Source organism: Nymphalis io, chromosome 9 (assembly GCF_905147045.1).
Source record: "Nymphalis io chromosome 9, ilAglIoxx1.1, whole genome shotgun sequence".
NCBI classification, from domain to species: Eukaryota; Metazoa; Arthropoda; class Insecta; order Lepidoptera; family Nymphalidae; genus Nymphalis; species Nymphalis io.
Genome location: NC_065896.1, coordinates 5,039,316 through 5,067,118, shown reverse-complemented (window position 1 = coordinate 5,067,118; position 27,803 = coordinate 5,039,316). Strand labels below are relative to the sequence as shown.

Genomic DNA, 27,803 nt, shown 5'->3' with positions numbered 1-27,803 from the left:
CATATAATTTGCATTTATTACCTAAATACTATATTATAATATATAATATATATTATAATATATTGCCTGCATTGGAGCTTTGTAGCGGATTGAACTCCAAGTCTGTCTGATCCTTGTATTCAAAATTATAATTTATATATATATATAATTATAATAATATCCTGAGACATTATTCACACACAGCCATTTGATCCCAAACAACTAACTCCAGAGTTTGTATCATGGAAACCAGACAACTGATATACTACATATACTTTGTTTCTTTTGTAAATTCATACGTATATAGATAATTACACCCAGACTCAGGACAAACATTTCATGCACACAAAGGTCTGTCCTGGGTGGGAATCGAACCCACAACCTTCAGTGAAAGGCAAGTATCTACCAACCACGCCAGCCGGCCCGTCAAAATATAAATAAGCGAAATACCAATCATCACTAGATTTCTTAAGCTACCCGCCCGATTGACATGAAATTTGTCACAGTAACTCCTTTCCCGACGTAAACACTCACTTAGAACAGGTTTAACGCAAATCCTATCCAAAATACAATTTTCTTCTTATCTACTCGTGCGAAGCTGTGACTATTAGCTAGTAAATAAATAAAAGTGACACATTTCTAGATGGGCAGTTACATTGCATACTAAAAAACTTACGTTATATTTTTTACCCATATTTATATGTAGTTACATATGTTTATGTGCTATTAAAACCGTACGAACTAAATCATTTCATTAAATGGTTTGTATGATAAAAAATAAATACCTTGTTGCTTGAAAGATTCAATCGAAAAAATGTTAACAAGGTAACCGAAGGTTTTAGGAAAAATCGATATCATATTATAAAAAGGTAACTGAAATCACTAGGGCATAATGTGGTGTAAAATATCGATACAACGAATAAAAATTAAAGTTATATAACTCGTACAAAATGTACATAGACATTTTGTAGAAGCTTAGCAAATAAATATAAATAAAAATGTATTTCAATCAAAAAAAATCCTATAAAACAATGTAAATATAAGCCCAGTGAAATATTTCAGGTAGCTCAAAGGTGTAAGTTCAAAACGTGTGGGCTGTCCACCGGAGCGAGGCAACATTCAGTCCGATCCCGACTCTTGCGGTGAGAGATTGTGTCGTGAGCTTCTCCCTCGTAGAACTATCGGGAACCTACGGCCGACTTTAAAATGATCCTTCGTATCTTACTTTTGCCAGTGTATAAAACGGAGAGTGACTAATGAAGCTTAGAGAAAAAATAGAAACAGTTTTCGTCTCACAAGTTGTGGATTTGTATTGTTGATTGTGATTATGAGATGTGATTGATTACTAACATTTCGTAAGTATTTAAATATAATATATATATTATTAATTAAATATAAATATAATTTAAGTTTATTTTAAAACGGTTTAACATTTTCAACTTTGATATCGTCATCATTCGTCTTTATTAAGAATTTTTGCTTGATTACTACCAAGATATGCGCAAGCTGGTTTAGGTAAGTGTAACACACTTATCACTTTTATTTTTCCAAATAGCAATACTTTATAGCTTTCTGGTTTGAAGAATAAGTGTGCCATTGTAATTATAAATATAAGCGACATTATATATTAGTTCCCATAGTGGATGGTGCATTTACGATGTTTGATTTGATAATCTTTCTCACAGTAGCAATATTTGATTATATATGATTCAACTTTATGTATAGGCTTGCTTTTTCATCTGCTTTTCTTTTCAAATTGAAAAAAGCACCAGTTTTAAATTAGTTATATTTCGCTCCATCCAAAATCGATTTCCATTTAAGGTTCCGATCTTTTTCGTGATAGTAATCGTTGGGAACAATATTTTATCTTAAAAATATAGTGATGAAGTATCTTTTCAATCAATATAAATCAATTTGAATCGTTCCAATCGTTAGTTTCAATCGTTTTAATAATTAATTAACGATATCATGATTTATTTAATGACATATAACGCCTTATTTAATGATGAAGAATAAAGAAATAAATTTAGGTGCTGAAATTTTATTTAATAGTACTTCTATAATCAACGTGGCATACGTTAAATAAAGTTGTGATTATTTAATATAATTTATAGGTATTTTAAAATGTCCAAACAAAGACACAAAAGATGCGTATAATATGGGTGGATTTCAATGAATCGAGGGTACTTTTAACCGCTCTATTGAAAGTGCTTTATATTTTTCCGATATTCGAAAGTGTTATTTTAAAAACCTATTTAAATTCTATCTAATTTAAATTTTTAATAATACTATGTAGGTATGCTACTTTCTCTCGGGCGTTAAGCAAAAAAAGGTTTCTTAGTTAAAAGTATTAGGTGATGAAGTTATATAGTATACCATATTCATTTTGCAATATCTTTTAAATTAATTAGCTTTTCAAATCTGTTAATGGACAACATTTTACGTACGATACCCGAGTACCCCGACTATAAAACCCCGACTTTTTGCAGCACCCAATGTTTTAAAGATAGAAAAATTATACTATGTTAATTCTATAATTAACAAAATGTTTATTTCGATTTTCTTAGTTAATATATTATTTTTGTCGTTATATACATAAACTAAACTACATACTATGCATTATATTATATATTTAAGCTATTTATATTTGGTCTAAGACAATTAATTATAAAGAAGTACTTATTATGTATACATAAAAGCTTGTAAAAAAGTGTATAATTTATAATTTCAACAATAGTCAGTGTGGATCAATTCTTGTAACTGAATTTTACCGTAGTGTTGATATGAATTTTTTTAGGCACACTTGTCACTAATAATCCAATAATCCAATTTGATATATATTTTTTGCGTCTTCGTTCACGGATCAAAATAACTGGCTACCCACCCGGTTAAGCAGAATTAGGGTCTATATAATGTTTATACAAACATACAAAGAAATATCCCAGTTTTATTCCTTACGCTTTCGCAGGCGTACAGAACAATTCTCCAATTTTTCGTCACATTAGGATAAATTCAGGAACACATCGAGGTTAAACATACAAAAATATTTTTATTTAAAGACTTATTTCGTTTAATGCATATTAGTTCACGCTCCATTTTGTTATTCATATAAAAATGTAAAATTTAATCTTATAAAATAAATGCTTATAAGCGTTTTACGTTTTTTCACATACCTGTTCGTATTCAATGACGTTTAATCAAATTGCTTTTCAATATACAGTACTTTAAGGTCCTTCAGACCGATTTCGGCCACGGCGGCCAATCTCAAGAGAGATTAGCCAACTGCGCAGTACATATTATAGTGCACGAGTGTGTGCGCAAGCACAGGTGCACTTTCTATTCCCTAACTCTTATAATCCGATGGGACGGCAATCCGACACGACCGGAAAGAGTTTAGGCGCAGGACCAACGACAAAAGAATGAATTTTCTGACAGAAAAACCCAATAAATTTATTGGCCCGATCTGGGAATTTAACTTAGGACCTCCTGGTCAGCGGCCTTATATTTAGCCACTAAACCAACGAGACATCAAACATTACTTTATACGTAATATCTATGTAGAGTTTATGAATATAACATGAATTGAAGAAAATATGTTGAATCTTGTATGCGTTATTTTGAATATTATACAATACAAAATTAGAAGTGATGATATCACAATGGAACCCTACTCGATTTTCACACAACTTGCTTGAATAACTATGTTCAAGCTATTTAGTAAATACAAAGAAACTATTGAACCTGACTACCTCGATAGTGGAGTGAATACTTAGCCAACTACCTGGGTAGCTAACCCAGTTCATCTAAAAAAGTTATTGCGTATTGCTGTTGAGAAATTGTAAGTAGCAGCATGAAGTCTGAAAGTTAGCCAGTGGCAGTGTTGTCCCGTAATTGGAAAGAACGTAAAGTTTTCTACGCTCAGAATTCTTCGCGGTCTTATCATAATTCCTGTCCGATCGGATAAGACTGAGGTAATAACAAGGGCTCTGGTGCTTACAACACTTACGCCCCTTTTTTTTCGGAAAAACGCGTTTACGCGTTTCCCCCACTTGAAGGGGGGTATGTCGGACTCGCGGGCGCCGAGCATGCGCCGGAATACCCACTAAAAACCAGCGGTACCCACACCGCCTTTTCGAGGGGCGTCACGGGATCGCTTGCGCATACTACCGTGACGCCCCGACGGTTGGCCTGCCTCTGCATTCCAACCCTCCAAATCCTAGGGGGTTCTCAGGGTACAAAGACCCCCTAACCCCGGCAACACTTACGGCGGGAGGAGAAGATGCGCATAGCGCCGACGCCTTCTCCCCGGTCTTATTCGGCGAAGCGAGTCAGCGGAGGCAGAGGGCCTCACGCTCCCGCTCCACTGCCTCCTTCTGCGACATGAAATTTTCGCAGAAGGAGACCGTCTCCAACCAGCACCTCTCGCTACCAAGCATGGCGTTTATCACACTCGGCAGTGAGAGGTCTTCACCGACTAAGGCCGCCAGGGACCAGCGCTGAGGTCCCCAAGCGGCACACTCCATCAGAGTGTGGCACGCTGTGTCTGAAGGCGCACCACACTCATAGCAGGAGGGTGTCACCTCCCGCCTCGCTATCCGGTGCAGGTACTTACCGAAACAACCGTGTCCGGTAATTACCTGCGTCAGCCTGAATGTAAGTGTGCCGTGACTCCGTTCCTCCCAGCGACTCAAGTGGGGGCGGACCGCTTCCACTGGCTGGCTAGGTTCGGCGGAGGTTGAGCACTCGCTCAACCTCCGCCCTGGACGGACGCCGCTTGACCTCGTTTCCACCCGGACAACACTTACGCCCTATTGTTACCCTTGCTTTGGCTGAAATTTGAATGATCTCTTGACACATGTCAAGAGACCATCATCATATTCCGAAATAACCTGTTAATGTCCCACTACTGGGCAGAATGCCTCCTCTCCCTTCTCGAGGAGAAGGTTTGGAGCTTATCCCACCACGTTGCTCCAGTGCGGATCGGTGAAATATACATCTGGCAAAATTTCAGTGAAATTAGACACATGCAGAAACCTCACGATGTTTTCCTTCACAGTAAAGCACGAAATCTTACTACACTAGACTATAGATTATTGAGCGTTAATAGATGTTTCCGACACAGAATTTATTTCAAATCAACTGTCTTATGTTTTCTTACCGAAGAGATGAATAAGCGATAGTTAACATTTCTTACAATGCCAATGTCTATGGGCGTTGGTGACCACTTACCATCAGGTGGCCGATATGCTCGTCCGCCTACCTATACTACCAAAAAAATAAATTAAATGGAAATTTATAAGCTATCTTACCAAGATCCGAACTTAGAAACATCAGGTTGAAATCAGTCTTGGTCTCCATTGATTCGTTCTAGAAATAAAATAAACTTTTATTTGAAAGCAATCAGTATTCAAGCTATGTGGGAATAGTAAGTATATCAATCTAACCTCGACAATGTCTATTGTCTACTTTTCAATGATTAAAGATGTTCATTGTTTTGATTGTGTTTGTTAAATAAAAACGATTTTTAATCTACGTTGAAAACTCAAGATTAAAAGTGCTACAACGATTGATGAACGACGACGACTATAATTTTTATCGAGTGTAAATAAAATAGTATGAGGCAACTTGGTTTTCAATTTAGCATTAAAGAACCTAGGATAATAATAGTTTTTCTTTTAATAGTTCTGTATTCTTTGAATTAACCAGTTATAAACACCTCAATTATCTTAGACAGTATTTTTAAGAGCCTTGATTCCCCATTGATTGATGAATATTATGTGCTACGACCCGAGCAAGCATCTTTAGGTTTTCATATGCTTAATTTGTTTTTTGAAATCATCTTTTAATTCGTGAAGGAAAACATTATGAAAAAGCCTGCATGGATCGGAGCAGCATAGCGGAATAGGCTCTCTAAAAGAAAAGGAGGCCTTTGTCCAGCTGTGGGATATTTACTTTTCTTTTAGTATTTATTCAACGCAGAATATGAAGTAAAATGCGAACATACAACGTATGTAAGTAGGCTAGGTGGATATTTGCTTTTTACATTTTGTTTCACGTCTCGCCTCCGGCGATGGCGCTTTAAACTTGTACGGCCGTCGCAAATTACAACAGAAGAACAAAACAAACACGAATATCTTTGCAATATTAATTGAGCAACGGCAAAGGTTCTGCTATTTGTTTGAAATTGTCGTAATTACAAGCATCGTTGGGCAAAGACAGCGACATCCTTTATAAACAAAAGTTGTGTCATGAACACGTTATGTAATTTTTAGCTTTTTTTTTTGATGAATGAGCTTCGTACGCGTTTGCTTTTAGCTTGTATTTTTATAGCTTGCGAGCATCATTATGTTACTGTTTTATTTTTCAGTAGTATAATGTTTATATAAGTTGTTATACATTTTGCTTCCCTAATTAACAGTTTATTTTGAAGCCTATATACTCGAGAAATGATACATATTGTTAAAATAAATTATTGTTAAATAATATGCCATACTTATATATATCATAAGCAACATTTAATATCTCATAAAAAGTCGTTAATAATATCGTTGGATTCACAATCCACAATAAAACATTGATTGGTTTTTGTTTCACTGATTATTCTAATATTATTGATGTAATCAATAAATTCAACAAAATATATATGAAAAGAAACAAACAAATATCAGTAATAGACCAATACACAATATTGTAATGCTTACGTGTATGAGCCAATATAGGTTCTTCCTATTCCCTAACTCGCACAATCCTATGAGAGGAATTCGAGACGATCGAGGAGAGATAAGACGCGGGATCAACGGTTTTACGTGATATTTAGTTAGTGAGTGGAAAAACTCAATAGCATATTATTAACGCAGCCCGGGATTTGAATGTAATAAAACTCAAACCCAACACAGAATTGATTGTGAAATGTCAGATAGTGATTATCAACATTTCACGAATGAGAAACAAATATTTTTTACTCCATTGAACATTTACGTTTTTTTTAATGTGTTAAATACAACTGTATGTCTGTAAATAATGCATTAAATACAATTATCTGTTAGTTTTGGGAGTATGGAAATCGAAAATTTTACATATTAAGACGTATCACAAAAAATATTTTGTATTTCGATATACTATATAAACATCTAGTATAAAAAAGCTGAGATGACCCAGTGGTAAGAACGCGTGAATCTTAACCGATGATCGTGGGTTCAAGCCCGGGCAAGCACCACTGAATTTTCATGTGCTTAATTTGTGATTATAATTTATAAGGAAAACATTGTGAGGAAACCTGAATGTGTCTAATTTCACTGAAATTCTGCCACATGTGTATTCCACCAACCCGCATTGGAGCAGCGTGGTGGAATAAGTTCCAAAAACCTTCTCCTCAAAAAGGGAGAGGAGGCCTTAGCCCAGCAGTGGGACATTCACAGGCTGTTACTGGATACAAACACCTTGAAACTACAAACTATCAAAATATTAAAGTTTAACTCACATTTTACAACAATTCACAAATTTTGTAAAAAAACAAACAAATAACTGACCATTCTATAATAATAATGTTATTTAAACTTTTTATAATTATTTTAAAGATATATCGTAAATCACCCATGACAAGGCGGCTGCTCTTGATTTTTTATTCGTGTTCTAAATTTAACGACAAATAAAAATAAAGCTGAATTCGTTTCTGCTTCAGGTACGTTAAAATAATTTCTCACGTTTTTATCGTAAGCACTCCGTTTACGGTCGGATTCATCCTTTAATATTCCTCGCCTTGTTTATTTTAATACTTTTTTCTAGAACAATTCTACGGCTCTATATTTTCAATTAACGAATATTTAAACTGTTTAATTACAGTGACTATAATAATTAAAACTTTGAACTTTTGATATTTGTGACATTTTTTAAGTTATTTTAAAAAAATTATTAAAATAATTTAAAATTATATCAATCTGATATTTGTAGATTCTAAAAAGTTACCTGATTGTTCCGTCTTTATAATATTTATCGATTTTTATTTGCGCGATTTGTAAAAACTGTAATAATACTACGAGTTATTAAATTATTTCTTTATCACCAACGTTAAGGAGATTTGGTTGAAAAGAAATATTAACGAGCTGACGTATATCTATAAATATATACATGTATATACATGTATATCAAAAATATATACCAAAACCTTTGATGTAATAAACTTTCCCAAATTTAATAAATAATTAAACAATAAATAAAGTTCTTTATTTTCATAAAGTGACACGACATCACTTACAACAATTAAATCAAAGTAAAATAAGCATTGATTGTAAGCTAAATAGTTATTTAAATATGCAAATAATAAGTACTTCCAATTATCTTTATAAATTTGTATTTTTTTTTTTTTTTATAGAATAGGAAGGCGGACGAGCATATGGGCCACCTGATGGTAAGTGGTCACCAACGCTCTTAGACATTGGCATTGTAAGAAATGTCAACCATCGCTTACATATCCAATGCGCCACCGACCTTGGGAACTAAGATTTTATGTCCCTTGTGCCTGTAATTACACTGGCTCACTCACCCTTCAAACCGGAACACAACAATATCAAGTATTGCTGTTTTGCGGTAGAATATCTGATGAGTGGGTGGTACCTACCCAGACGAGCTTGCACAAAGCCCTACCACCAGTAAACTGACTGATAAACAATACACAGCATAATCTGATGTTGAATTGTGTAATTTTGTATAGGAGTTTCTTATATGTAACAATGGCGAGAACTAAAATTAAAATAATTGTATAATTTATAGTGTAAAATATAAGACTTGTGAATAGAAAAAATGTCATTTTTGTAATTATATCACTGGAATTTTGATAGGCTCTTAAGTATATTTATCCAATTTCAAGCGAATATACCGTAAAAAAGTTAAGATTAGAACCCTTTGAATCAGACTGCTTGTATTTATTTATATATATTACTTGAATAATTATTACTTACAAACTGAAATTTCCACTCAAACTTAAATACTTTTTCATTTCCACTTAAATAATTTTAATAAATAATGGTGTTTAATTAATGTTAAATTTTCCTTCAGAAGGCTTCAAGTTGTAATTTACCGGTACTAAGTTTCGTTCAACTAGAAAAGATGCTAAGTAGCAATACAAAAAGAGGAAAACTTTGATTAATAATGAATTTATAATTAGGTAACCTTTTAATCCTGCGCGGCATTATGCCTTTGATAAAGTGCCCAAAGGAAAACTTATGAACTTCGCTTCCGGCCTTTTTTACTGTTCCCGAAACAGAACGTATTGTTTTGACTCGAGACGACACAAAAAGGCTCTAGACTATTGAATCGAAGCCTAAATCTTTTGTTTCATTGAATTTTGTAGCTCTAAGAAATTATACGTGATATATATAAGTCATGGTACATGAAAATTATATAACACATCATACATGTCAAATTAAATGTTTATTTATATTGTTTTATATTTATTATCTCTTTCCTTTTGTAATTCTTTTAATTTACAATTTATTAATATTATCTCGTTAGTGTCACTTACCCTATTGCCGTTTAATTAGATGTCAATAATATAACTAAATATTTATAAATAGTATATACTACATAACAAGAAAAAAATATATATTTAAACGTCAATTAGATGAAGTTGAAATTTGACTGAATACAATGCTCTCCCTATGAAATAAAATTATGGGATTTTCCTCCAAATTTCAACTAATACAGACATAGTCTTATAGTCCTATAGCTTTGCTAGCTAGCTACTATGCTTTTATAATCAGGATAATGTGTTATATAATTATATATAGTCGTATATAGATAAGGTTTACTCACGTTGATTAATTTAGATAGAATTGATTAATTTATTTATTGTATATTAATAACCGATAGTTTTTGAATAACGAGTAACGAACCTTTTAAGTCGTTTCATGAGTTTTTACGTTATATACTTCGAAGCTTATGAAAAGTTTTTATTGGGACGAGACTATGGTATCAATCTGATTATATTATATAGGGTTATATATTATTGCTTATAAAGCATCAACTCACGGGTAATAATAAATTTTTAATATTACCCGTGAGAAGTAGGAACGGTTAGAAAAGTAAATCATATTTTGAATACGAGCTGTCATTTATTAAGGAGCTATTATTTCATTCGGGTACCTTCAAAGCAAGAGTGAATAGCTATCTTCAGGCAAGCACGCTTCACCTTAGAATACATCATATAGCTCTTAGCTTACAATAGTATAAAAAATTAACACAATAATGAGTAATTTATTAATGATAAAATATTGTGAGAGCTAATACGCGTGATTTTATTTGTGGAATACAGACTAATATTTAAAAAAATATAGCAAGTTGATCCTAGCCCTATGCGCTATTTTTGTTTACATTTGTAACAAGAATTTTGAATGATATGCAGAGGAAATAAGACATACCTTTATAACGTAATATTAAGCAACAAAAATAATTAAAATAATATAATTTAAAAAATTCAGAGTTCACCTAGGTGAGCTAAAATCAACGTCTAAAACGTCAAAAGTAAACTGACGAAGTGTTCGTCCTTTCAAACAAACGAAATAAAAAAAAAGTTTTTTTTTTTAATTTTCTCCTGAACCATATTTCTAAATGTATGAGTTCTATTTTCAAAAACACGTTTCTTATAAATGAATATGAAAAAATAATTTAAAAACTTCTTATTATAACAGAGTACCGCTTATCCACAATAACAGCTTAATGTATATTATTGAACAATATTCACCGGTAATATTTGACACTTGAATGATTTAATGGACATTAATATGGCGGATTATCATCCGATCACGTCGCATCATTAAACTAATGAGGCTGATAATAACGAAACTATTAATACAATGTATAAAACGATTTAAAAAAAACTTAACAGGACTTTCAAAGCAATATGTTCTTAACTAGAACAATTTTTCTTATAGTAGAAATAAATTAAACTACGAATCACGTAGCTAGTTGACATCCATTAATCCTGGTAGTCTATTTCTTTAAGTTGTGTAGATTTGAAAACGAATCCCAGTACTTAAGCAAATGAAACGAAAGAAATAAGAATTGCATTTTTTTTAATATCTAATTATTGTCTTGAACAATATAAAACAGAGATTCTTTCTAAAGACTAAATTTGCGGTTTGATTTCATAAAAGCTCGTTTGGTTTTATTTTTTATAAACGGTAGGCGGACTGACAAATTGGCTACTTGATGATAAGATCACCATCGCCCGGAGACATTGGTGCTGTAAGAAATATTAACCATTCCTTACAACCTTCAAACTGGAAAACATCAAAAAATTATACGTATTGCTGTTTTTGGTAGAATGTGTGATGATTAGTTGGTATCTCGGCAATATCCAGACAGAGCTTGCACAAAACCACCACCAAATGAAAAACAGGATAGACAATAAACATCCTCTATCTAGTTAGTTAGTTCTATGTCTATTTATTCCATTAGGTATATTAGCTAGCTTAGACGGCTCTATTCGTCGCCGAAACTAAATCAGTAAGAATTATTAAAACATTTTGTAGTAAAATAAAGTAACAATTATTTTAAAATATAAAATGTATAGGCATTGAGACGAAATGGTGGTATGTCTAGAGCACGTGAATCTTAACCGAAGATGGCGGGTTTAAATCTAGTCTTGCACTGCTTAATTTTCATGTACTAAATTTGTGTGTATAATCCATAGGTGGTGAAGGAAAATTTCGTGAGAAAACCTGCTCGTTTCCATCAACCCACATTGGAGTAACGTGGGACCTTAGCCCAGCTGTGGAACATTTACATGCAGTTACTTTTCTATTATATAAATCATACAATAAAATGTTATGAATTTAATATCATATCATATCATAGTATATACATATATATCTAACAACTATATTAAATATCGGATATTATTTGTAGATTTTTATAAAATAATTAAAAAGATTAAAGTGATAGCCATAACAGTACCGTCTCATTATAAAACTTCTACAAACGTTTTAAAGTTTAAATCGAAACACTCATGGCACGCCGCTTTTGTTTCGAAGTTTAGATGCACGGTTTCATTTAATCCAAGTTATTACTGCGATTGCAGAACGTTAACTAAAAGAAATTATGAGAAATGTAACTACCGAAACAGATGATAATGGATTCAGATAGTTCTACTTTAACTCCGACTGCTCCATAAGTAAATAGGCAAATAAGAGAATTGGTATTGTTTTTTTAATTAATCTATATAAAGGCCCATTGGTGCAGTTAGTATAAAATAAATGAGTAAAATATCGATTTTATAAATATACATATGACCATCGATTGTGCTGAATGAATTCAGTCTAATAATAACATTTGAAATACGTCATGATAAAATATAGCTTTCCGCTATTATTTGAAGAATACTCTTGGAACAAGCACACAGTCCAATTCCATTAATTTATAACGTTTATATCTGTTATCGATTCATTCGTCACAATAATAAACCTCAGTTGTATCGTAACTGGTAGCCAATTCTACTTATTTATAACGGATACGATACGTTTCCGATTTTATTCCAATTCATCTTCGACCGAACTGCAACTGTATCTTTATGTTAGTGGAATAGGAAAGCTGTTAAATGGCAACAATTACGTTTTGATTCGATTGAGAATGTGAAATTCAACACGGGTTATAGGAATCTGCAGCTTTATGGCTGTCTTAGCCAAAACACTAACGATGTGTTCATAATAAAAGTGCTAAAATAGACGACGTGCTTAAGGAAGGACGCCGAATATCGATGCTCCGCAGGGAATCGGCGTGGTGGGTCGAGAATTAGTTTATTAGAAAGTATTTACCTATATGGGTAGTATGCGCAAGCGATCCAGTGACCAAAGAAACGATGTGGGTGCCGCTGGTTTTTTAGTAGGTATTCTGAGTGCCCGCGAGTCCCACGTACTGGGGAGGTATCTTCATGTGGGGGAAACGCGTAAATGCGTTTTTCCGGTAAGTAAAAAAAAGAACAAAAGTATTTAAGACTCAAAAAAATGTAACGATAATTTTGCAAATAATAAACTGAATTTACCTAGAAAATTCGGCTAGAAACTCGGTAGTTACTCTTTTTAATAATCAGGATGTTACATGTATATATATATTCCGCATAAAATATCATCTTATACTAACTGCAATCTCTTCTATCGTTTATATAATACTGAAAACTATAATAAGCTTTATCTTTTAGACCCATTCATTTGCCATAAAAAACAATTAAAACACGAATAAATAACCAAACCAGTAAAACAAATAAAAACACATAGAAAATCTCCGTATATAGGCGTTTGCCAATTAGTGTAATACAACACGGAATGTTCGAGAGTTCATATTAAATCTTCTGTTAGAAAGCCCGTTCTGAAGCCTAATTGAGCATCGTGTTAGCTCATTTAATTTCTATCTAGTAGAGAAATTAAGTATAACGTCCAGAATTTTCGCTCTAGTTGTTGAAGTTGTTGTGAATAATAATAATTATTATTATTTGGCCTGTAATTAAATTAATCTTTTATTCCCTTAATTTTTACTAATTGCAAAATAATTTTCTTAACACATATTAAGATCATAAGATGCTCTTCGCTAATATAGTATGGCCTTACTTATAACCGTTGCTTAGCGGGTGATTAGTTAAAGCTACGTCTTTTTCTTAAAAATGTCAAATCAATAATGACAGAAAGAGTGAAATAAGTGTTTAACTAAACAGCTACTAAAAAACGACTATACGTAAGCCTGTCAATTTCCAAATGGATTTTCTTATTGACATGTTAAATACTAGAAATTCGTTTTAAATAAAACCTAATATTATAATATACCGTACAACGAATTGGTTATACCATGTCAGCAAGTGATTGTACTATTGTAAACGTAATTAAATTGTTATACTCGTATAAGCGTCTACATTTTTTTATAGAATAGGAAGGTGGACGAGCATATGGGCCACCTGATAGTAAGTGGTCACCAACGCCCATAGGCATTGGCATTGTAAGAAATGTTAACCATCGCTTACATCACCAATGCGCAACCAACCTTGGGAACTAAGATGTTGTGTCCTTTGTGCCTGTAATTACACTGGCTCACTCAGCCTTCAAACCAGAATACAACAATACCAAGTACTGCTGTTTTGAGGTAGAATATAAATAATACATATAAATAATACTACCGTGTTTTGTTTTATATTTAGGTGTCGAACTAATGAAAACCTTTGAAGTAATTTCGAACTTTTTTTCTTCACATCTTCCAAATATAAGTTTAATTAATATACAATAAAGTAATTATATTGTGTAAGCTTTTATTAATAATAGAATCCCTTTCAAAGGTTTTGTTATTTGTTAAAAGCTTACAAAAATCCCATTAATTGGCTAAGGCATCTTCTTCTTTAAAGGACAAGGTTTAGAGTTTATTACGTTACGTTGCGGTAATGTAAGTTCGTGGATACATATGTGCCAGAATTACTTTCGACACATGCACATTTTCTCACAATTATTTCTTTCACCACCAAATGTGAAATGAATTATAAGCACAAATTAAGCACATAAAAATTCAGTGGTGCTCGTCCGAGGTTAAGCTCAAACTTGAAATTATCGGTTAAGATTCTAACCACTGGACCAACATAGCTCTTGGAACAAGTGTAACTATTGAATTTCTCACTGGTTCATTTTCGTGTCTATTTTCAAACCTGTGGTAGGCTTATATTTAATTAAATACTGTCACAAGATTCAAAAGTGCTAAGAGCCTACATGTATTCAGTTTATTATTATGATATGCTATTTATAACAACTACAGCCACAAATAATATCTTGGTACTTAAGTTGGCTGGTAGTGCATTAGCGATGTAAGGGATGTTTAAATTTTCTTACCATGAGATAGCAATTATCAGTTTAAATAAAAAATTAAAATTAAATGGCAAGTTATAGTATCTAATACAAAATGATCTAATATTATTGAGAGACAAAACGAATCAAAGGCAATCTAAAATAAGATATAAATTAATATTTAGACAAATAATTTTAGTAAGCGTAAAGGGTAAACTCTGTTAATAGCTAAAGTATGCTATGGAATAAATACCCTTTCGAATTCTGGGCATAACCAATCAAATTATTTTATCCAGCCGAAAACAAGAATGAACGAGCGCTGATTAAAATTCTTTATAGGAAGTTTGACAAAAACTTTCAATGAAAACATTGAGGATGATAGGTTCATTCATTAAATAATAAATACCATTTTACTAAGTAATTGTCATTTATTTGTGAGATATTTTTCTGAATAGCGTGTACATACACTATTTAGGGAAAAATTGAGATGAAGTAGCAAGACTTGCTAGCGTAACTTAAGAGCTGCAGAAATATATCTTTAAATACCTGATAAGTTTTGACCATATTTCGATTGACAATCACGAATTTAGATAAAATTGAACAGTCAGTATTGACAATGAATTTTAACATAACTTTTTGAACAAACGTGTTATGTCGATGTTTGGTTTCTACGTTGGTTTCACAATAGAAAGAAAAAAGAAATTTTTAAACATGAAATTAAATCACTAATATGTAAGTGCTCAAATTAAGTATCTCCTTGAGGGGTACAACAATTTTCATCTTTCTGCACCTTTCTGACATTATCTGATAGTCACTCCTCGTAAAATTTCAGCCGTCATTTGTTAATTGGAGGATATTTCTTGAAGATATTTCATCGAAATATTTTTAAAATTCGTGGACAGCTTCTTAAAATCTTTTGCCTATTAATGTAGGCTTCTTATTAAATTTCCACCCTCTGCACTCGTATAATTTACTTTCATATATAAAATAAATGTTAACCTAATAAAAATGTTGAGTACTCATTACTATTTAACATATTTTAAAATAAAAACTAAATTTAAAAAAAATTCTAGCTATTAAATAGTGTGTTTTTCCATTGAAATCATTTCATACTTATTTGATTAGCTTCTTCAAACTGTCAGATTTCGATTTAAATTTAAAAAGTTACAAAAATATGTCCATGCAAAAATATCATTAAATAATTTAGAACTGAGAAGGTTTTTAAATCATTTTCTTTAATTCAAGGTTTGCGAAAAGACCGCACAAAGAATACTAAAACCTTGGCAGTGATGAATAAGAACTTAAGCTTTTGTTTGCTCCTTTATACTAAACAAAGGCTAAAATAAAGCTTCAATTAAAACCTACAAGAAAAAAATATAGGATTTTTTTGTATCAGAGTATTAAATCCATTTCATTTTGATTATCTCCGGCGAATGCAACGCAAGATAATCTAAATCTAATATTAATTACTATGTAATAGTAAATTTAGCACATAATATTGTAATGTGTTTAGCACACCTTCACCGTAATTGGTTAATTGAAACGTGCACATATTAATGATAAAATGATATAAAAGTATATATATATATAAAGTATATAAATAAATGTATATATATACATTTATTATTTTTATATAATAATTACAATTATTATAATAGTTGATGAAAAGATTAATATCGTTATTTTGTTGTTTACAATTGGTAAGTAGACTGCCAAATGGGCAACCTGATGGTCACCACCGTTCATATACATTGGCATTAAAAGAAATTATAATCATCTCTTACACGGTCCAACTCAACTACCATTAAGTAAGTAAGTACTAACTATGAAAAATAATTTTGAACCAACCTTTGGAATTAATATATTATGTCTCTTATGCCTGTAATTGATCTAGTGGCTTGTTGTAAGGCTGCAGACCCGGAGATCCTGGGTTAAATTCTCAGGTCGAGCCAATAAAATTTTATTGGGTTTTTCTGTCAGACAATTCTCAGTAGCAGCCCAGAGTCTGGAAGTTGTGTACACCCACGTACCTCGAAAAGCACGTAAAGGAGTTAGTCCTGCGTCCTGAACTTTTTCCAGTCGTGTCAGATTGCCGTCCCATCGGATTATGAGAGGAAATAGAGAGTGCATTTGTGTTTGCGCACACACTCGTGCACTATAATATCTCGTGCGTAGTTGGCTAATCTCTCTTGAGATTGGCCGCCGTGGCCAAAATCGGTCTGGAGGACATTATTATACTAGCGCACTCACCCAGCTTGAAACCGGAAAATAACAATTCGAAGTAATATTTTTGGCGGTAGTTATTGTAACAAATGTTCGAATTTCTGATTAATTTTCAAAATGAAAAATTATTACAAAATAGCTATGTATTATTTTCATTTTATATTATAAACCAAAATTAGTATTTGTTTACTTATTAATTATTAACTTCATTATTAAAAATGTATATTACAAATTTTTGCTGGCTCTATGCGCGATTTTAAATTAATTGAAATGCACACTCCTGTTCTGCCCTTTCGTTAATTTTTCATATCCGTTTCCTCGAATGAACCCGACATGTTATAAGTAACCGATAAATAATATTTGTTTATTTTTCCTAAAATATTTTTGTACCATGAGTGTTAACTGTAGGACTAAGAAAAACGCATAGCCTTAACTATATTAGAGAATTGTGAAGTTAAGCTTTCGCTCTGTAATGTAGCTTTATTTAGCAATGTTTTTGTATTATGGCTTCAGATTTTGGTCTCATTCCAACCAATCCCTTTAAAGTTTACTAAATTAGCCTTCACCAATCATATAACTATAAACAATAATACGTTATCAATAATAAACTAACGTTCCTCACTGAAAAGGCACTTCTTTTGTGCCTACGTAACCATTTACCAAGTCCGACTTCTGAAGACCGAAGTCAATTTGTTTGAAGTGTGATTTATTCTCAAATTATATTAACCATAATGTCCGCATAATAAACCGCTACGGGAAATGCTATACGCTTATTAAAATCAATCAGTTGATTTAGGATACGAAAATTGACGGCAGTTAACCAACATAATCGACTATGAGCTAGTAATACGAAGGTATGCGCGAAGTCGAAAGAAACAGCGTATTTGTAATGGACATTAAACATATAACAATAGATATATAAGAAAGTATTAACAAATTACAATATCAGAATGATGTGTATATATTACCTTATAATGAACTAGCCATACACGCTCAGAGTCATGAATATATTACCATAATTTTACAATTTCACCATTACATTGCCAATCCCGAATAGTTACGTTAGATTGGAGTAGTAGCCAATTGCTTTCATCCAACACATCTGTAATAAAGATTTAAAATTGATATGCAAATCTATCGATAAAATCAATTGATTTAAAACGTTATAAGAACCGTGATATCTTCTTCTCATGGACTTCTCATGGTTAGCAATAAATTGAGTGACAGCTCAAACAGTTCCAATATTTATGTAGAGAAGTCTTTATGAACTCACTTCATTAAAATATAGTTTCATGAATTAAGTAAATATTTAATATTTTTAATAAGATTTGCAAAATAAGTATAAATATAATCTTTTATAATTAAAAAATCACACAATGACGATTTAATAAATGATAAAATTTTATAAATGAAACCTTTTGTGGTAATAAAAGATTACCTAATAATAGCAGATGCGCCAACATTTTCACATTAAAAGCAAAAACTCCTAATACTTGGTCTTGAATGCTGAAGCTAATATCCAATATTGGGTAGCGAATGCTATTGATGTAGAGTCTTGAAACCATTTCATATTGAAGCAGCTATTGCCAGTGGCTACATTCATCTTATATAATTTGAAGTAAAACAGTCGTGAGTATTTTCAAATGTCTTATTGAATTGAAATAAATATTTTGTATCATTTGCTATAGATATAGAGATATTTTTTTTGAATTAACGAAAGGTGAAGAGCTTGGTCGTAAACAGTTTTATATTATGTAATATATGGTATTATTAAGGGGTTGTTTGGCAACAATTTAAGGATCTAAATTTACTTATGAGACACGAAAACACAATGGAAAATAAAACTATAGCGACAAACAATTGTTGAAATAGAGCTCTTGAGTTTTATATTAAAAAATACGGAAAATATTTTAATACTTTTCATTTTCATTATTAAAAAACATTTTATATTTAATTCATATTTTATTTCTAATATTTTAGATAAGTTTGTGTATATATGCGGTATTTTTATAATAATATTTTTCATTATTAAGTTTACTGCACCTTAGCTAGAGTCGAAAAAGTTCAAGACAAAGAATGCAAGCAGGTCGACATTTCAACTTGCTAATTTTAACCTCTCTTAATTCCTGACGTATACTCTTGTTCTAGTTTTTAAGTAACAAGGTGCTTTAGTATTTTTTTCAACAACTTCATTCTTAAAAAAAGCGTTACTCTACTTAAACTGTAGTTTTGAAATGTGAATTTCCGCGACAAGATTGTATTTTTTTAATTTTATTTGTTGAAATTCACCAATATACTCACAAGGGTTAGACGAAAACAACTGTCGAAGTAATTTTAAGCTTCGCTTTGGTTCAAATTTATCGTTTATAATGCCAAAAAGATTAATCGTTTAAAAATAAGTGATTGTTAACGTCATATACCAATCGTCAATTATTGGTCACGTGACAAATCGTAAACATATTTCTAAAAATAAAATCGTTATTAGCTATGGAATTATATCTAGCTCGCAGACAAATTATCAACCTCAACAGACAATAGTACTGACGCTTAAAATATTACAAATTATTACAATAAAGATACATTTTTATGAATATACGACGACTACAAAGAAATCTCTTACAGAAACACTACTTTCAAGTTGCTATTGTACACGGAATTTCATTATGTCAAATCTATCTCTTTCATTGATAGCGTTAAGTTTATGAAATGTAACCCTGAATCACGCTATCGTTGCGTTCACAGTATGGGTATATAGACTAAGGCGAAACAGAATATTTGGTTCTTAGAAAATCAGAAAATACTGTTTATATGTGTATATATGTACGTATGATCACTGACTTATATTGATAAAGCAGGTGACGATAGTTACAGATATCCGACACCCGATACCTTAATCTAGCGTGGCATGGCTTTAATAACATGTTTAGACACAATACACTTAATTATTTAGTTAAATTTACTTTATGTATTTTATAAAACCAATCGCCATTTTTAATGAGATAGTATTGAGTCTTATAAAGAACGCTTTGTTGTTATATTGGTGGATAGAAATGGCTATTTAGTCATATAATATGAAGGTATCCTCACGACGTTTTACTTAACCGCCAAGCACGAAATTAATGTACATGATAACTCAGTACTTCTAAATTTGAACTTGCGAACTTCGGTTAAGATTTACGTATTGTATCAACTGGACGAATCCTTAGCTCCGACCTGAACGCCTATATAGATATTTACCCGTGCGGATAATTAGTAATATAGGTTTTGTTAGAATTTACGTATAATGTTATCTGCTAGGGCCTGGAACATTTTTACGGGGTTAATAACACAAGATATATTTCATATATGCTAAATGTAATATTGTTTCAGTGATGGTGTTGGGCGATGGTAGTGCGCGGCGAGCGCTGCGTACAGCGCTGGCATGTCTGTTCGTCAGTGCTCTCGCCCCGGAACGCCTCGAGCCCTGTGAGGGTAGCCCACTGTGCTCCTGTCGCGCAGCACACATGTCTTGTACTGCTGTGCCATTACATAGGTTTCCAGGTAAAATTATACGATATTAAATAGTGAATACATAATAACCAATTATTCTTATTGGCATTAGGCGTGTAAAGAAATAGCCTTTAGTAGTACCACTTCTATGTAAAGATAAATTGATATTAAGGGATACACAACCTGTTTATGTTTTACGGCGTATTAGTGAAATATAATTTTACATTTGTAGTATTTTTTAATGTAAAATGATTGCTGGAAGTGAAAGTGACCTTGTGCTAAATGAACACTACCACTCATATACTGGCGTTGTAAGAAATATTAACTATTCCTTACATATCTGTAGTAACACTAGCTCACCTTAAACCAGAATACAACAATCCTAAGTATTGTTATTTGGTGGTTGTATATATGATGAGCTAGTGGCACCTACCCAGGTGGGCTTTCCTACCATCAAGTAGAAGTTTTTATTTTATAGCTTTCGTAATAAATAAATTCGTATGCGTATATGAAGGCAATGATGAAAACATTGCTTGTAAAATACGTACATCATTAATTTTAAACAAGGCACACGTTACTTACATTACATATAAAATATAAATTTACTTGTTTGATTAAATAAATAGAATTAATTATTTGCTACTTTTGAACTGATTTTAATAGAAACATGTGTTATATATATTGTCTCATTTTTCTTTGAGGAAAGTAAAGAAATATGATATGCACAACCGACTATGAGTCACATTTTATTTTATTGTTACCGAGCTTAGAGCTATTTTTATAATTCAATAAATGACCAAGATGAAATAAGAATTGTAGAAACTAGTAAAAATAGTTTCTACATCTACACCTATTAAAAATATTTTTAAAGAGTTTGCGATATTAAATGCAGTAAAACTCATATTTTTATTATACCATAGATATACTATTTGGATACTTTTGTGCCGTAATGTAACTTTATACGTCATAAAAATGATACATGTTTTCTTTGTGAAAGTTTTGTACAATAAAATCCTCGTGGAACTATTAACAGGACAATAATCGTTAAGTTTCACTGTTATTGTGCAAATAACGATAAAGTCTTAAGATTACCTTAAGGCAGTCTTAATTACACGAATACTAAAACATCTACGATCATTTCATTACATTGAATATATAATGTGTTTAAATATTAAAATCTATTTGAATATTTGTCTATGTTATACCATTATTATACAATACGAATTTTCAATTTCTCAAGGTAATAGACATACAGTCAAGTAAAGAATCGAAGACGAAAAAGTCGAAGAAATATTCCTTTAAGCTGTCAAGTTAAATTCAACAAATATTGAATTCGTTTCATATTTTATCAGGTAGAAATTTATTTTTCAGAATGGCCACGAATAGAACTGCAACACCTGGACATAAGTATGTCCAATCTTGAAGTAATATCTGAAAGTGCATTGGACGGACTACGCCTGCAGACCTTAGTTTTAGTTGCTAATAGGTTTCACTACATCGAATCGCATGCACTTAGGTAACACTTTGTTTTTTTTTTGTTTTTAATCAAGTGGTAACTAATAAATAAAAGTAATTTCAATTTTTTTCAGTACGATGGCTAATTCTCTTGCTTCGCTAGATTTTGGTTACAACGAATTTACAGAAATCCCTGAGCAAGGCTTAAAAGATCTGAAAGTTCTTAATTGGTTGAATTTGCAAAAGTAAGGCATTTTTCTGTGTAGACTCTATAATATGATTTCACTTAATATTTATATATTAATATTTGTGCACTATTTTAGCAACTACATAGCAGAGGTCAGTCCAGAGGTCAAGTGGCATCACTTGGAAAATACACTTACGAGTTTATCTCTGAGCGGTAATCAAATAACCCAACTGATGTCTCAAGCTCTTACATCTTTGACCCATCTATTACAGCTAGATTTGGAAGGAAATTATCTTCGTACAATAAGTCCTACCTCCTTACCAACCTCCCTCACTGTACTAAAGCTGTCAAACAATTTCCTGCATGAAATTTCCTGTGATTTATTATATAATCTTCCTAGATTACAAATGTTACATATACGTCACAATTCAATTACATTTGATGTTAATTCCAATAGCCTTAATAATAAAACTAAGAAGTTAGAAAAATTAGACTTAAGTAACAACAATATAAATGATACATCCGATATACTTATATTTCGTGAAATACAAATAAGGCAGATAATTTTAGATCTCAACGAATTAACAGTAGTTCCAAAACTACTATTCACTAATAATCGTATTGAAAGATTATCGATATCATACAACAAACTCTCTTTAATTCACCGTGATGTATTTGTATCACTTAAAAATTCACTCGAACATTTAGAAGTGGAGCACAACAAATTGTCTTATTTGCCAGATAATTTAGCACAAGTCGTGCGACTCAGACATTTATCGTTAGCCTATAATCAATTAGAGGAATCTCCTTTACTTCCTAGCCGTATCCAAACGCTGTCACTAGCTGGAAACTTTTTAACTTCTATACCATCTGCGCTTCAGACACTTGAACCTGGTTCTATTAGGTACCTCGACTTAAGCTATAACAGAATATCTAATTTATTGCCAAATGAATTCCGAGAATGGTCTTTTTCTCTTGGGACTCTAAACCTAAAAGGAAACAGGATAGCGCAAATTTATAAAAACGTTTTTCCAGCAAGTATGCCAGTGAAAGAGATTAACTTGAGCTTTAACGACCTATACTACATACACCCGCAATCTTTTTCTAACTTAACTGGTTCTTTACACGTTCTAGAAGCATCCGCGACTATATTTAGTGGGTACTTCCCTTTTGAAATTGATGATGGACTCGAAAATCTTAGTTGGTTATCGTTTGATAATAACGATTTCCATATATTAAAATTGTCGGAAATTTCATTATTCCCAAATTTGAAATATTTAAATTTAGATTACAATCGAATAGTTGAAATAGTTTTTGATGAAGAAAATTTTAATAATTCATTAGCATTAAATAACATACGGATATCTTACAACTTTTTGAACATTATTCCGACTAAAACATTTTCACGTATACCCGAGTTAAGAAACTTAGATTTATCTTATAACCGTATCAATAACTTGACTAAGAACAGTTTTACCAACTTACCTAACTTGAGATATTTATCTCTTGCGGGTAACTTAATCGATTATATAGAAGTGGAAACATTTGTTAATTTACCAAAATTAGAGGTATTGGAACTCCAAGGAAACAACTTGACATATCTATCTCTGTACTCTTTATATAATGTTTCTAATCAGTATGCGACACTTACGCTAAATATCAGTAAAAATAATGTCAAACATATCGAAGGAGATGCAACCGTTCCCATTAGTATATTCGATGGTTCCTATAACGATTTTCATGATGTGCCAAATATGTTTTTTCTAGCCATCGATTCTACGATCAGACAAATTATCCTATCACATAATAAAATAACTCATATATCGAGCGAAGCTTTTGGACAATCTGTATACTTAGAAATATTAGACCTACATAAAAATAGTATAAGTATAATAAAAAGGAAATCCTTTACGGATCTTATATCTTTGCAAATATTAGACATTTCTTTTAATTCAATTTATCAACTCTCCGTGGAACAGTTTTATAATTTACACAAATTGAGATATTTAAAAATGGACCACAATAATATAAGACTACTTCCAAGAGATGTATTTAAAAATACTGTCATAGAACATTTGGATTTAAGCTATAACGAAATTTCACTATTTCCCGTCACAGCACTTTCTCAAATTGGATTTACGTTACGTTACTTGGACCTGTCAAATAACAGATTAGAATATCTAGACAGTAATATATTTCGAAATACACAGTTCTTATCAAATCTTAACTTGGCACACAACTTGTTGACGGTCCTATCTGATAATACGTTTTCTTGTCTCGGAGCCTTGCGAAGATTGGACCTTAGTTTTAACTCCATCAAAGCAAACTTTAAGGAGCTGTTTCACAACCTTCCTAACCTGAGGCATTTGAATCTTGCAAATTTAAGTTTGAAATCAGTGCCTTATCTACCTTTGACTAATTTAACGAGTCTCAATTTAACTTCGAATTACATAGCCAGTTTTAAGGAGATTGATGTGAAGCGATTATTGAATCTTCGCCACTTAGATTTAAGCCACAATCGACTTACCTCTATAGTGCCAAAAATGTGGGTTCATCTCAAGAATTTAAACGTACTAGATATTTCATACAATCCTATTGTAAGAATAACGCCAAATAGTTTTAAATCGTTAAATAATTTGTCTTATTTAAATTTAAATGGGCTTAAATATTTAGATATAGTCGACCAAGATTCTTTCCGTCCCTTAATATCCTTGCGATCCTTACACATTCAAACATGGTCTAATATAAATCATTCAAGTTTTCGGCTCTCTAATATCACATCTTGTCTTCCATCCTTATACAAGTTGGTAATACACTGTTCAGACGAAATAATGGATAAACAACTGCACGGAATAGATGCAAAGAGAATACGATATTTAGAAATCAGAGGAACAAATTTGCAGAGAATATCTGACGATGCATTTGAGTCGTTCGAACATAGCCAAGAGATATTTATTAGAATAAGCGAGACGTCAATAACCAAACTACCGGCAGCATTTATGAAGCATCTCTCGCAAGTTCCTCAATTAGGTATCGACGTTAGCTACAATCAAATATCGAGACTAGATCCGGCTATATTCTATCCTAATTTCACGAGCTGGAGTCACGTAGCAACTAAATTACTTTCAGGTAAATTCTAAATTATATTTAACTTTTTAAGAGTATAAAGTGGAATACTAATTCGTATATTTATTTATTGATATATGACATTATATAACAATACAAATTAAAGGATTTGCTGCTCAACTTTTGTCAATTATTGTGATTCGAATTAAACTAATCATAAATAAATACATCAACGTACATACGTTATGTAATTAAATAACTCGGTTAATAAACTGCACGTCGCTTCGCGTCGTTAGAAGCAGGAAGTCATTCGGCATAAAAAATTAATGTCTTAGTCAGAGCTTAAGCTCACGCGGGCATTATACTTTATACATACTTTATGAGCATCTAACAACATTCTACTTTAGTCTCATCTTTGTAATGAGTTTTAATTCTTAATAGCCTACCAAATTTTCGGCTTGCTAAATTACGTTTGAATAATATATATTGTAATGTTGTCATTATTTAGGTGGTTTAATTCTGACCGGAAATCCGCTGCGATGTGAATGCGAGCTAGCCTGGCTCGGTGCCTGGATGAGACGATGGTTGCAGGAGAACGAATCTGGCGCAGAATTGAGGAGGGCTGTTCGTAGTGCAACTTGTAAGGACCAGCTCGGAAGACGCATACCCTTGCTGCAGCTACGGGCAGACGAAGCTGAGTGCCACGCCAGTGCGCTATCCAGTGACGCGCAACCAAACTATACAAACATCGTTTATACGGTTACTCTAACATTATGGACATTATTTCTTAGATGATAATATTTCTTTTTAAGTCAATAGTCGTAAATTTAAGATGTAAATTATGTCAATATTTAAAAAATATAGACTAACGTAAGTCTTTGCATGAAGGAATTTTGGAACGTTCTTGAGACAGGTGCAGTTTATTTATTGAGGGCATATCTATGAATATTTATGTGAAAAGTAGATACTTGAATGGACTAAGTAGGGTAAAACACAGTTTTTATATGTCGCAAAATATTAAATGTATCAAATTAGGAAAATCCTTAATAGTAAAAGACTTATTTATAGTTCTAATAAACTGTATACATTAAAATATAATTTATTAAAATATAATATTATTAAATATAGTTTTACAAAATTTAGTTAATTCGTTAGCAAAAAATTGTAATAATTTTTATTCAACGAAACTTAACGATAACTTGAAGCTGTAATGCTAACTAATAGAAATAATAAATGTAATATAAATTATTTAAATAATAATGTAAATATGTATAAAATAAATATTTTCATAATAAATTTCGTTTTACTAAACACAACATTTCAAACAGAGAAAAGATTGAATGAGTTATTTATTATTATGCCATTGACATAGAAAAGTAGGTTACAGGTAAGTCTTTATTAGCCTATGAATGAAGGAAATGAACCTGCCTAGCAATGAATGAATATGTTACTAATAATAATAAATCAAAATGTATCGCATTAAATTTCTGACTTCAATGTTTGGATGTTATCAACCCACTGGATTAATTAACGAACTTTGACTAATACATTTTATTAAGCATTATATTTACCATTATAATTAATATGAATATTTAATAAGCATTTATTAAAATTAATGAGTAAATTTATTTATTTATTGAACTAAATCGGAAGTCAGTTTCGAATTTATAATTTATTATGTATGCTGTAACGTACAATAGGAAATTGTGTCTAAGCACCTACCTTAAACAGCACCAACTAGGTTACGTAGATTAGGCTCAGTACGTGTCTTCGGTTCTCCTATTTATACGTATTTCATAGGTTACCAGTTACTGAACGAATACACACGCTCAACAAACACACTCCACACTCATGAATATGATGATAGAACTCACAGAGAACACAGATTACAGTTTTTCAAGAGAGCCCGTATCGATGAGAAGAGGGTATGTCAACACACGAGTCGCGCGTCTAACCAATAGAGACATTTCTATTCGGTTTCCTTTATTATGAATAATCAAAGTAAGTACTCAAACTAATTCCCAAAAAAGAAATATAAATCTTTTTTCTAAAGATTGTGTTATTGAATTTAAAAAAAATCAATAATTAAATCAGGAGTATATATTTTGATAAGAAATTCATAAGAACGTCATTTTTTTTCCAATATGAAAATCTATCTTATAAAATTAGATAAGAACGATAAATTTTACTGAATAATTTAAAATAAAAGATTAATACAGTACTAATTAAAGTTAATAAATTATAATTTATGGAAAATTATTTCATTAATAAAATAGAATAAAAATTGAAATTTTTTTTAAAGGAACGGATTTAACTACGGTAGCTTATAATTATTTTCGAATTTCAAATGATATTGGTATACATTTGGCTAGTTTTAAGCATGACAGCCGCTGTATGTCAAAGAAGTCTAGCCAGCTGCGTAGTGGATTTACATGGTATACAAGACTGCGCAAACAGGTGTACTCTCTTACTTCCTCATTATTATAATTCGATTATGTCTCGACCGCAATTTTCAGGTTCAGAATAAACGACTTTACGTTCTTTCCGAACATAGTTTAAATGTTATGATTATAAGGATTTTCACAGAAAATGTC

General features: G+C 31.8%; 1 protein-coding gene across 1 annotated transcript; it reads left to right on the top strand.

The window, feature by feature from the left end:
* Positions 1 to 1,121: 1,121 nt before the first annotated feature.
* On the top strand, positions 1,122 to 26,268 carry LOC126770757 (chaoptin-like). Its single transcript, XM_050490300.1, has 6 exons — positions 1,122 to 1,334; positions 20,382 to 20,552; positions 21,873 to 22,017; positions 22,091 to 22,201; positions 22,280 to 25,272; positions 25,718 to 26,268. The coding sequence occupies exons 2-6, from the start codon at positions 20,384 to 20,386 to the stop codon at positions 26,002 to 26,004; spliced, it is 3,705 nt and encodes a 1,234-aa protein (XP_050346257.1). The 5' UTR covers positions 1,122 to 1,334; positions 20,382 to 20,383; the 3' UTR covers positions 26,005 to 26,268.
* Positions 26,269 to 27,803: the final 1,535 nt, after the last annotated feature.

Excerpts from the sequence above, each read along its gene's own strand:
- LOC126770757 (XM_050490300.1), top strand. The coding sequence starts at position 20,384 with ATGGTGTTGGGCGATGGTAGTGCGCGGCGAGCGCTGCGTACAGCGCTG. Across the intron at positions 20,553-21,872 it reads GCCATTACATAGGTTTCCAG|AATGGCCACGAATAGAACTG; the intron begins GTAAAATTATAC and ends TTTATTTTTCAG. Across the intron at positions 22,018-22,090 it reads ATCGAATCGCATGCACTTAG|TACGATGGCTAATTCTCTTG; the intron begins GTAACACTTTGT and ends AATTTTTTTCAG.